We start from the raw sequence: 13,149 nt of genomic DNA, 5'->3' as shown, positions 1-13,149 counted from the left end.
TAAGCACAATGACTCCCTTTGCATTGACCAGCTGCCTTTTCCAGATAGCAGTAGCATCATCAGTTTAGAACTGCTAAGAGTCATGTGTTTTCTGTCACTGTTTGTCAAACCTCTGCTGTCCGTAGCACGCAAAGTCCCACACAAAGCCAGAGGGCAATCAGGGATATTATTCTCAGGACCTTACCAGTATGGGACCTGTCAGCTGAGAAGGCTCTGAAAACCAGGCAGAATTCTTTAAATCTTGACCCACAACAATATTACAGGAGAAACTACAGAACTAGAAATATAGACACTAAAAAAAGATTGTGTCGTCAATGCAGGCAGTACTGCTTCTTTAATCTAAAAGCATGATGAAACTTGAGCCCATCTTTGAGTCCTGCAGTAGTTCTGAATGGTTTTATCAGTTTCAACTTCTGCAATTCCTTTTTATTCACTACATTTGCAACTTCTTTGGCCAGTGAAGGAGAAAATTGATTATCCACCCTTATGCAACCCTGCCTCATTCCCAGAGCATGGCTTCTCCTGTGCACCACATGAGGCACCACAACATGAACAGAGTATGTTTTCTAATGGCATGAACCCTTCTGCTCCTCAGCTACCAGCCTGTACCTCTCTTCCTGTGCCTATCCGCACATTTTCAGCTGTCATGTTTCCAGATCTGTCCCTATTTCCCTTTTGCTATTATTTGTATACTCATTCTCTGCCTTTTTTACAATATCTTTCTCAGTTCTTGAGCTTCCATTGCTCCTGTAATGTTTACTCGTTCGATTACCATCTCCACAGCAGGCCCGATGACAGTAAACCAGAGATGCAGAAGAGAAGCCCAATCCACTAGGACATGAGATGAACATCCTCTACAAATTCCTCCACTTTCAGTCCTAAATACAGTAGGATTTAATAGCTCCTGAAGGTCTTACAGGTGCTTGCATTGCAAATTTGTGCATTAGTCTAAGAGAAAAATACACCATTACCTAATAACAATTTTAGCAAACCCTTATATAAAATTAGAATTAATGGGAAAAAATATTTTCATATACTGTCTTCAAATGAAGTTTTTCTACTTTCTAAAAGACTGCGCTCAAGTCTGAAATGGGGAAATATATATATATACATAAAGAAAAAAAGGTTTGTTAATGAAATTAGGTGTTAAGAAAGTTACTTAAGCAAAACTGGAGCTGCTGCTGTAACTGAGACTGCAGCACCTTGTCTGCAGCTAAAGTTACTGATAACAACTGTGTTTGAAAAGATGTTTGACTCATATATTTGATGAACATAATTCATGACTCAACAAACACATTGTTAATGTTTCTAGGACACTATTTTCCACCAGCATCTTTGTTTTCCTGTTCTACCTTCCTCCCTGACATGCTGGACAAATATGATTTTACCATTCAACAAAAGGCATGAAAAACGTCACAGAAGTAAAACTGTCAGATTAATCACACTTTGCATTATTTAGAACTATGTAGTAGATTTTTCAAGGACACTAGGACAGAAGACAACTTCTTTATAACAGCTGCAGCATATGAGCAAAAACTCTTATAATTCAAGTCCATTAGCAGCAAACAACTATTCCTCATTAAAAGTAACACAAATCAATCTGCGCTTTGCCTCTGCAGTCTAAGGAAATTGACCTGAATGAAGAGAGAAATTTGAGTCCTGTTCAAAACCCACTCAGTTAGAAAGCACTCTCGATTTAATGGTGAAACACTTCATTTTCTGCACACTTCTGATACTTACATCGAATTCATTTAGTGCAGCAGCAAGCTCTCCTATGCCAGTGTGCCCCTTGTTCTCATCAGTGGGTGAGGTGGCCTGGGCAGCATTGGAGATACCAGCAATTGCTTCTTGTACCTGCTTGAAGACATAATCCCTGTTGGCCCTAGTGGCTGCAACATCAGGGTGACGAAGAAACGCTTGGGATGCAGTGTACAACATCGTGGCATTCTTCTTCAGAGCACCTCGAGCTGCAGCCATCTCATCCCTGCAGTGAGGATCTTTCAGTTCCTGCAGAAAGACATGCAAATATTTGGTTGTGAATTGAAGTTTTAGTGTTAGAATGTATTGTCTACACTGTCACTGTCTAGTGATATTGCAGAGATGGAATGACAGAATCTACCATAAATCCCACAAAATCTCCTGCTCAGTAAAGTCCATTCTTTCTGTGTAGCTACAGCTCATACATTTTGCTCACAAAGAGCAGAATTGTTCTTAAAGAGCCCATATGTATGCCTTATTCAAAGGCCAGCATACAATTAAGAAAAAAAAAATAGTAATATTTAAAAAATCTGTATTTTCTCTTCCTGATTGACTGGATTCGGCCTGCTGATTCCATAAAGGCAACAAGAGTGCAGCAATATCATTGCAGCATCATCGCTGCAACATCATATTTTTCTTAAATACTATACCTATGTCCTTTACAAAATCACTGTAAAATAGACCTTTAAAAAATAAAAAAATAAAAAAATGAAGAGATTTTATTAATGAGTATGGTTTTAGTTCATGAAGACCCTGTAAATATGCCCCTTGTTATTTTTGTTATAGGCATAATTATATTTTTGTTCTGGTTATTTAATTCATGGAACATATGCTTTATGGGTTCTTAAGAATTATGAATATTTCATGAGTTGGATTCCTCCTAAAGATTTTTTTTCCCCCTTTTTGTCACGGAAAGTCCATGAATATGTCTTGCTTTCCTGTCTACCACTGCTGTGCTTTTAGATGCTTTTTCCTAGGGTTTTCCTTGCATATATAAGGCACATTTGCCTTTTCTTCATATTTTGCTCTATTTCTCACGTGTTTTGCTTTTTGTTTTACTGACATATACTTCCTTTTGTTTCTTCTGACAACAAACGTCAGATATCGTGCCTTACCTTACCAGAATAAGAAGACATTGTTATTGTTATCGTTATTGTTATTTTATCCACAAGGAAATTTATTTATACACAATATCCCTCTGTCCATGAAAGCATTCCAAACGTTAGGTAAGGTTGTCCTAACAACATTCATAAACAGTAAGAAAACACAATTGCTTCTGTTTTAAAATGGTGAACAAAGTATCTTGGAGAGCTGAATAGTTTACTATAGTAATAGTTTACTAAGCTGAATAGTTTTACTATGTTCACACATAGAACCTAAGGCAAAAACTAAGAAAGAACCCAGATGTTCTGGGTTTAAAAGGTTTTAGCCATTCATGAATTTAAAACACATGACTGATAGACAGTTCTCAAAGAGAATTAAGTTACTAAACGCTTTGTCATTTACAAAACAGAAGAGATTAAAGGAAAGCATATGAAAATCTAAGTACTACCTTCTAATTCTGTCAAGATTTTCCATAAGTATATGGAATTCTTTAGTAGCACTGTAAAAATGTGGAAGAAGAAGGAAAATTTGAAAGGTTTATACTAAGATTTTCTGTTATCTTATACAATCTCCAATAAGAACTTGAGACATATACCTTCATTAGCTTTCCTATTCTTTTTTCACTTTTTCCTGTAATTATAACTACACTTCTGTAAAAGAAGTGTCTGAATATACAAAATAGCATTGTTTACATGTTACTAGGTTTTACATTTTTAATTTGTTAGAAATATACATGTGATACAGAAGTAAATTGGCATCACTGTAATGCAGAAAATAAATAGAAGGAAGAACGTGAAAAGCCAACTTTCTAAACCAGGTGTGCTGTGCCATACAAAGACAACATCCCTGAAAAATTAGCGGTATTCAAACACAGCTCAAGTTGAAGAACCCTTACACAGCTCCATAATTACAGACTGTCTAGACTCTTTGAAAGAACAGTGTTTAGGAGAAATTTCTGTTTAACACAAAGTTGTGTAATTACAGGCGCTGAATAAATGTAATCATGACTTTCTGGTTTATTTTTCCATCTGCCTTAGTAATAAATGAATTGTCTTTTTAAGTATCTAAAAACTAACAATGTTGGTTTTAAAAACAAAAAGTAGATTTCACTTCTTCCAGAAGCTGAATTAGACTAGACTACTAAAGAGCGCATGCTTTTCCAGCTGTCAGAGTGCCCTCAAGTCAGCATAGGTTAGAATTAAACAGGAATAACCATCAAGTGAAAACTGTTCTTAACCTCCTGAATCACTTGCCTTTTCACCCTTTATTCCATTATTAATTGAATCCACTTGAACAATATTCTTAAAGGAAGTAATGGCATGTTCAAAAACTTCATCACATTCAGAAAAATCAGTATGATTAAATGATAGGCCATGACATAGCAATTAATGATTGTACATTTTAAACTAGACTTGAACATAAAACATTGAACTTGAACATAAAATCTTTAGAACCAAGTCTAACTTTCTCAACCACTGCTTTAGAATTCACTCACCTGTTGTCGTCTAGCAGCTACATAGTTCAGTTTTACCATCTCTTTCCCAAATTCTTTAAAGCGATTCGCTAAATCTTGCTCGTTTGTTGCATTTTTCACTGCTTCGAGTGCTTCCTCTACCTAGAACATGACACATCAGCTCTGTTATCATTTTAATCCAGTTGCACTATTTGACAAAATCTGTAATTATTCTATCCATTGCTCCTTATTATATGGATCCAATTTAGCTTTGAGGTCCATCACTGTACAGTGGCTTTATGATAGTCCCACTAACTTTAATTAGGTTTCTTAATAGAGGAGCTGTCTGATTGCCATTCTGCATGTACTGTACTTTGGAATCACATAAAGACACTGTAAAAGAAATAGCTATATTCATTTCCCCATTCATATTTATCAGATGAAATGTTTAATATCTGTGGGTTTTACAACGAAAGAGATGGATATTTTCTTAATGTGTGGTATAGGCTTCATGTGAAAATACAGTGAAGTTGTTAATTCTGGACAAGAATTTTAAAGAAAGAAACTAAAACTTACTGTTAATATTTAAATTTACCCTAATGTTTTAAAAAACTGCATCATTGTTAAACAAATGGAACAATAGATTTAACCCAGAACATAGTTACTATTTCCTTTTTCTCAGCTTCACTAGGAGATTCTTTTCAGTTACTTCAAAACTGAAAAAAGAATCTATCAAGGAAAACAGAGCTGCAGTTCTTCAGTCATCCTGTAGCTAGCAGACAAACATAAAACCCTGGTTACACTAACAAGTTAATCTATTAAATCTATCATAAAACTTTGCCTTATGTATAGCAAGAAAAAAAATATATGAAGGGATAAAATGTTCTTTCAACACAGAAAGCAAAGTAACTTCTCCTGTGACTAGGCAGGAATTCAGATTTGTATTTCTCTCCCTCACAAGATAAAAATGCAATTCCAGGCAAAAAGATTGAAAATTGAATACCTTTTATTCATCCTTCTTTCTAAAAGCAATTGCTTCAATTCATGAGAATGTGTATAAGCTTTTAAACAGACACATTTTCTCCTCTAAGAGAAACAGCTAATTCTGATAGAGACATACTCCTATACAAGAATATGCTCGCAGCTTATTCTTCAAATGCCACTGGAAATCCATAAATTCGCTAGAAGATAGCGTCTAATGATTTTAGAAAAGAAACAAATATGTGTAGAACTTGTCTTTTAGTTATTTGTGTGGCTCTAACTGTATTTTTCTACCTGTGAGAGAGGATATTTGTATTATGATCTCTTAACTACCTTCTGTGGATTCAAGACTATCCACAAATTACACGCAGTAGAATAGCAAACTCATAGATTTCTATAGGAAAAGCTATAATTCCAGAACATAAATCTGTAGCATTGTTGAAAATATTTTTCTAGGCCAGAGAGCTGCAAGCTATGCCTCATTCCAAATCCAATTACCTCCTTTTTTCTTAGAAAGCACAGCAGTTTTTAAAGCTGAACTATCTGACTCCTTAACCGTTGAATAAAAATTATAAAAGCATCACTGCACGAACTAATTTGCTCCTGCAGGTTTCCCTGCAAAATATGAACATCGCTCTTTCAGATCAAGAAGCATTTACATTAAACCACCTGAATCTCTAACATTTGTAATGAGAAACATGGGCATGACAAACTGATGTACATTTTTGTAAGCCCTGCCAGCCCTCTATTAAATAAAATTGCTAGAGGATTTGTTACAGATTCCACTCTGATAATCACATTTTGAAAGACATTGATTATACTCTACTGTGCGTTATCTACTGTACAGACCATGAAATTTCAAAATGAATAAACTGGTTACTGAAGGTATTTGAAAGGACGCAAGCATGAAACCCTTATTTATTTATTTTTATAAAATTACTTTTTAAAATTCATTTCTGAGTAACTTCACTATCCTTAAAAAAACACAACCACACTCAACTATACAGATGGCTTCCCCTGATTAACTAGCACATACTTAATTACTATAGACTCATAATGCTTTATGTCCATCATCACATTATATTAGTGAAATTATCACATCACATATTATATTATTACTGAAAGAAATGACTGTCTTTCCAGATCACAACTACATATATCCCCTCTGAAACATTCATTAAAATGCACTATTTCTGATGAAGTCTGAAGCGTAACACACTCCTTTGACATGCTTTCAATGAAAACTGATTACAGTACATTGCAGGATCCCTGCAATCAGCCTTCATAACTTTGACATGGTGAGTGATTTGAGTTTATTAATTTTATGGTTAACTTACACTAATCTTTGAATGTTACCACTGAGTCAACACAAGAGCTGTCCCATAGTAATAGTTTTATATATATGTATGTGTATATATATATATAAACACTTTTTTCCTAGTAATTTATTTTTATCTAAAACTACTTTGCATTATAAAATGGTAAGATAAAATAGTTACGCTGTCCAATCCTCAAAAATAAATTATACTTTTTAACCTGAAAAACATAATCAAATTTATGGTCCTGAAATTGAATTTTGCTACAAACAGCCACAGACATCTGGGTTCATTGAGAACAGGAGGCTAGGATATTCACAGTGATAACTGACAAATGCAGACATTACAAGCCACAGTGCCGTACACTGTCCTTGCAAATCCAGGGTGCAAACTGTGTCAGTAAATACACCCACTTCCAAAAGACTATTAGGCATTTGTTTTCTCAATAACATAGCACACTGCTGTAACAGAAGGAGGAAATCTCAGATGTGAGAACAATATTTCTCACCACCTATGAAAAAGCTCGAATTTTAATCATAGTGCTTAGAGAAAGCTGTTGTTCATAATATTAAGTGTTAGTCTCACTAGCAAAGGATTATTTGAATTATAGTTGTTTAGAGTATTATAGTGGGGAAAAATTAAAAGCATATTCAAGAGAGATGATGTTTACACTGAACATAATCACAGAGCCATGCGTGACAGCTATGAGAAAATCATTCTGTTACTAGAGCAGAACTCACTAGTATACGTGCAGAAAAATCTGCTTTTTTCATTATAAAAACTGTTTTCATACTATTTAGCTTATCTGCACAATTTTCCAGTTGAAAGGTTCCCATAGTTTTCCAAAAAGATAATTTTATTTTACAGTCACACTGTTAAAAAGACAAACTAAAGAAAATACTTTGTAGACAGTTATTAAAAAGAAGGCAACTCCTCTGCCAAACATACACATATACTCTGAAGGCTTTAAATATTCTGTATACGAACTTCTGCAGAAATTTGTTTTGTTTCAGAGTTTTTGGTTTATTTATGCAATAAAAATGAAATAAAACTAAAAAAAGCAAAAAAAAAAAAAATCCCAGTTTCTATTTCAACGACTTTTAACATGCCCGCATAAAAATATGAATGGTTGCGACTAAATGTGAATACTAATCCATACCAAGATGTCTCGTCATCTGTAATTCCTCTTTATTCTGTTTCATTGATGACTGATTAAGCACTTGTACTATTTTGTCAGAAAGAAAAAAAAAAAAAAGATTCAATCTTCTGACACCTTCAGATGTTGTGCAGACTTCAAGTACCACAACTGTAGTACCTAAACTCTGCCACAAGGTAGCAATACTTTACAAGTACTGAGTTAGTAAACGATCCAGGTAAAATGCAAAGTGAGTCAAGCAGATGCATCTGTTCAGTGCAGTGGGGTGCTTATCAGCAGTACTACTCCAGTCACTGAAGACATCTGACAATTTTTGCTTTAAGTCTCCAAAATTTCATTTCCTTAAAATTAGAAAATGAATTAGACCAATGTGGAAATGTGTGCTTCATCCTAATTCCTGCTCAGCACTGAAAATAGACACTGAGATAGAGTAAGAAATATGAGCACTGACATTCACGACTGACTTCTCCCTATTTTTGTATATACAAAATGCAAAAACAATGCAGAACGTTAAAAATGCATACAATTTTCAGATGTGACAGGAGCCTCATGACGTCAGCCATATCAGCCAGGATGAGCAAGCGAGTAACAGCAGAAAGCAAGGCACGAGCAGCCCGCACCATGGTGCCTCGTTTCACAGAGGAGCATGGGTCGTCAGCAAACTCTGAAGAGGCGATTCTCATTGTTTCTCCTAGAATTGAAAATATTATAATTAAACAATAGTTTTACATGTGCTTTTTTTTTTTTTTTCCAGCAAGTATAAACCATCCACTAATTTAAGTGCTCTTTGGAAAATATTAATGACTTAGTACCCAATATTGAATTGCTCAAGGGAAATACATTTTTAAAACGTGTACAGCAACTGCCTCGATATTTTTCTGCCTTTTTTCTTTATTCCCAGACCACTGTTGTTGTTCTACAGCAGTCACCTGTAACAATTAAGAAGGAAAACAAAAAACCTAGACAGACTGCTGGGCAAACCACCTCAACAAAAGATAGATACCACTGTGTTACACAACTACAGAACTCCCCCGTCGGCAGAGAGGACAGAGTAAATCAACACTATTGCCCTTACTGCATCTCTCTACAGCTCCTTCTTCCAGCTACATCCTCCTTCAATCCTGCAAGAACTCCTTGCCTTCTTGCTCACATACATACTTACTCTGTGTTTTTCCACCTAGAAGAGCTATCACTTCTACTAGAGAATTTTTCAAAAGAAAAAAAAAAAAAACAGAGTAACAGAGTAACCATTGCTGCCATAATTTCACTGTCCAGTCTTCTCTTATCACTCCTTGTATTCTCCATCCCAAACTGCCCTGAAACGCACATCCCACCCCCCAGCCCCCTACCCCCAGCTCCCATAGTTGCCTTTCTATGGACTAAGCAAAACACTCTCTGGGATAATAAATACCACATGCGCTGCCTGGATACATTATTCCTGTTTAATTTTAGCAATGAATCATACCATATCCTGAGTTGGAAGGGACCCACAAGGGTCCTGGAGTCCAACTCCTGGCTCCACACAGGACCACCCAAAAATCAGACTGTGTGTCTGAGAGCGCTGTCCAAATGCTTCTTGATCTTCTTGACCACTTTCCTAGGGAGCCTGCTCCAGTGCCCGACCACCCTCTGGGTGCAGAACCTTTCCCTAACACCCAGCCTGACCCTCCCCTGTCCCAGCTCCATGCCGTTCCCTCGGGTCCTGTCGCCCCCAGAGAGCAGAGCTCAGCGCCTGCCCCTCCGCTCCCCTCGTGAGGGAGCTGCAGGCCGCCATGAGGCCTCCCCTCAGCCTGCTCTGCTCGGGGCTGAAAAAAACAAGCGATCTCAGCCACTCCTCATGTCTTCCCCTGTAGACCCTTCGCTATCTTTGTAGCCCTTCTTCAGACACTCTCTAATGGTTTTCTGTCCTTATATTGTGGCGCCCAAAACCTCACCTAGTACTCGAGGTCAGGCCACCTCAGCACAGAGCAGAGGGGGACAATCACTTCCATCGCCCAGCTAGCCGTGCCATGCCTGAGGCACCCCAAGGTACGGTTGATCCTCCTGGCTGCCAGGACATGCTGCTGGCTCATGTTCAGCTTGCTGTCAACCAAAACCTCAGATCCCTTTCTTCGCCAAGAAACATAATTGTGTTATTCAATACAATACTTGGTAAGCAGTTTGAGATTTTTAAGGACTAACTTCACTTCTCCATTTGAGTAGACAGAAGTATTAAAAAAAAAAATAAACATTTCTTAGTGCTTGTGCAATGAAAGAGCTTAGGCTCCTTCCATAAAGCTGAGATCTAGTAATTGTATGCTAATACAGCAAATACTGCTTTTAAAGGAGTAACAGTAGGGCTAGGTTGGAATACAGTAGCAAAAGGAAGACAGGGAGAAGCTGAAGGAAAATATCAGAAAGAAGGATGAGCTACAGAAATAAGATAAGTTGGCAAGATAACGGCGGAAAAGGCTTTGAAATCAAATTGGGAACTTCTTTTCCCCTTATTTACAGCAAGGAATAAGTGACATACCTAAGCATAAAAGAGTTTAAAAATCATAACTCTCTTACAAAGATTTGGTAATCCAATTTAAGCAAACAGATTGTGAAGCTCAACTGAAAGGGAAGTATTACATTAATTACATGGAAATGTGATTAACATCACACAGAGATCAGGTAAAAGCTGATATGTAAAAATATATACGTATATATGTATGTATAAAATGTGAATGAAAAATAAACAGCACACCTCTGGAAGTCAAAGAAACTAATGGTTTAATGCAGTGGTAATAGAGAAAGAATTGCACACATCATTTCCTTTCATATATGACTCACAGAGGACAGTGAAGTGGCTTCTAGTGTAGGACATTTGTTTTTTCTGTAACTACCAGAAAAGCAATAGAACACATAGACCATGCAGAAATAATACAGAACATGTTTCAGACCATAATTTCCCAAAACTATGTCAACCACCTAAAAAGTAAGTTTTTCACTAATGATCTGGAACGCAGCATGATGCATTTAAATTTCTCCAGTTACTGGCAGAATTGTACAGTTCCAGAAACAGGAACCTCAACCTGACACTGAAACTAAAATTTAAAAATTTATGCTAATCGCTAATCTGAAAGGAATATTGTAACATCAAAACTGAAATCCAACTGATTCCTATTTGTGATGTGAATGTCAAGGATGAACTGACTAGAATATAAACTTCACATTAAATGCTGAGGCTCCCAGAAAAATCCACTGATTCTAAAAGGTTATTAGAATGTTTTTAAGTAAGCAGACTACACTCTTAAAAATTGTTATAAACTAATAAAACACTATTCCAGGCAACAGGGGAAACACCATCACTTGCTGTCACCTTCATCCTTGTAGGAAATGGGTGATTACATCTTACTTCTCAACACTGTCAGCTGAAAAATAACAAAGTGAAAATACATCATCTTCCTTAAGAAATGGGAGAAAAACTATGGATTCAAAGTAGAAATTTGGGGATGCTACTGTTAATCCACTCTATGAGAAACACACTTGTGTGTTTTAAGGGACTTCAAAATGGAAAACAACCCAGTACAGAAACCTCAAAACTAACCTCTCAAAACCTTTCAAAACTAAGCCAGCCCAGCTACGGCATACAAACCCATCTGGGTTAGATATATAGATATATATCTATTGGAATTATGATGTGGCTATGCCAAACAAAAACAGTTTTTAAGACAATCTATTTAGCTTTCCTTATACTGTTAGCCACTGAAAAATGAAAGCTCCAAATTCAAGTTGCTTTTTAAAATCCAGCATTCTCTGAATCATAAACTTTCAGCAGTTTCTATATTTGAGTTTATGACTTTCTTTTCAAACCAGTTTTATTTATTCATATAATACAAGAAGCTGAATTAATAGGTTTATATTCGTTTTCACCTATCTTGCTACTATAATGCCATCAAACCCACCCCACTGTGAGACAGTGACACTTTCAACCAGGCAGGAACAGCACATGCTGCCTGACCAACTAGCAAGGGGCAAAAGCAGTTTGCACCTGCCTTGCTCTTGATGTGAACACAAGTCTGAGTTTGTATTTTTTCTTCTCCCTCCAGTTGCCGATTTTTTATTTCTTATTGTTTTGGTATTATGTTTATATTCTTTTGTATAGGTTGAAACTGGAAAACAAATATATTAGGAGTTAACAAAAGATCAATAACTATATAAGCCTCATTTCCCTAGGAAATCAGGTTGAAAGAGGAACAAAGCTATTTAGAATGAGATATTAACACAAACTTTGCTACTATGTTGAAAAAATTCCTGTTTCTCTTCAACATAGAAACTCTCAAAGAATTTCTAACATGAAATCAACACCTATTTACATTCCCTTTAGGACCATTATAGCAACATTCAAAAAAATACCAGAAAGCATAGTTTCCCATAAGACAATGCAAATAGTAAAGGAAATAGCCCAAATGGATAATTCCCATCAGAACTCTTCGTTATTTTATTACCATTAAGACTACACATTCTTACTGTAATTTGTGTGCAGTATCTTGGATGATAAGTCAATAACACACACTTTCAGAAGACGACTTCTAATTGCTCATGGCTATGGCTGCATACTTTTCTTAAATTTCCATAAGGTTGTCAAAATTCCAAAAATGTTTCTTAAAAGACGAGGAACAAGCAATCATTGCCAGATAAAGAGACAATAAAATAAATATCCAGACACGTTTTAGTGTTGTATTGCATAGCACTCCATAATCAAAGTTCTAGGTATCAACAGCTCTTGGCTCAGAGTGTGCTAAAAAATAAGGATGAAAGCTTTGCTAATCATTTGAGTCAGTGACTCAAAATATTCCATGGAAAGTAAGAGGTTGAGTGCAACCACAGAATAACTGAGAATCTAACATGTGGGCAAGAGTTAGATTCAAATCTCCTAACCTTTGAGCCAGAATGTAGATAACTGGACTAATTTAATCAGTGTAACAACTGGGAAGACATCATCTTCCCTTCAGTCACTTATTAAAAGAAACTATCACAGCTTTTTGTAGAGAGCTTGAACCAATATGAACTCCCAGAGCATAGCAAGCTGATTGAACCCAAGGGGTATGTGTAAGGGTATGAAAATATCAAGGCTTTAAGTCTTGGTATTTAAGCCCAAAGTTGGTTTCAGATGAGATGGAAGTGATGCTGAGCATCCAGTTATAAACCTTTTGTATGTGAAAATACTTTGGTTCTAAGTATATCCAGCAAGCTTTGGATTTTGGAACCAGATGTCCAAGAGTTCTTTAAACTCCATTTCAGTATTAAAAAGACCTAACAGATCTTTGCCAAATTTTCAGTCAGTAGCACTGTTAATATTCATCATTCAGATGAATATTTACATTGAACTATAAAAGAAGTTAATGACAGTTGGT

The 13,149-nt window shown here is 36.1% G+C and overlaps 1 protein-coding gene across 4 annotated transcripts in view; it reads right to left on the bottom strand.

The window, feature by feature from the left end:
- Positions 1 to 13,149, bottom strand: part of CTNNA2 (catenin alpha 2) — a 478,216-nt gene that overhangs the window by 351,117 nt on the left and 113,950 nt on the right. For all 4 annotated transcript variants that reach the window (XM_066995540.1, XM_066995543.1, XM_066995541.1 and 1 more), the window contains exons 4-6: positions 8,293 to 8,459; positions 4,358 to 4,477; positions 1,741 to 2,007 (exon numbers count right to left, since the gene is read on the bottom strand). In XM_066995540.1, the coding sequence (XP_066851641.1) occupies positions 1,741 to 2,007; positions 4,358 to 4,477; positions 8,293 to 8,459 (554 nt within the window). The remainder of the gene's footprint in view (positions 1 to 1,740; positions 2,008 to 4,357; positions 4,478 to 8,292; positions 8,460 to 13,149) is intronic.

Source organism: Anser cygnoides, chromosome 4 (genome assembly GCF_040182565.1).
Source record: "Anser cygnoides isolate HZ-2024a breed goose chromosome 4, Taihu_goose_T2T_genome, whole genome shotgun sequence".
Lineage (NCBI taxonomy): Eukaryota > Metazoa > Chordata > Aves > Anseriformes > Anatidae > Anser > Anser cygnoides.
This window is presented reverse-complemented; position numbering and strand designations above follow the sequence as displayed.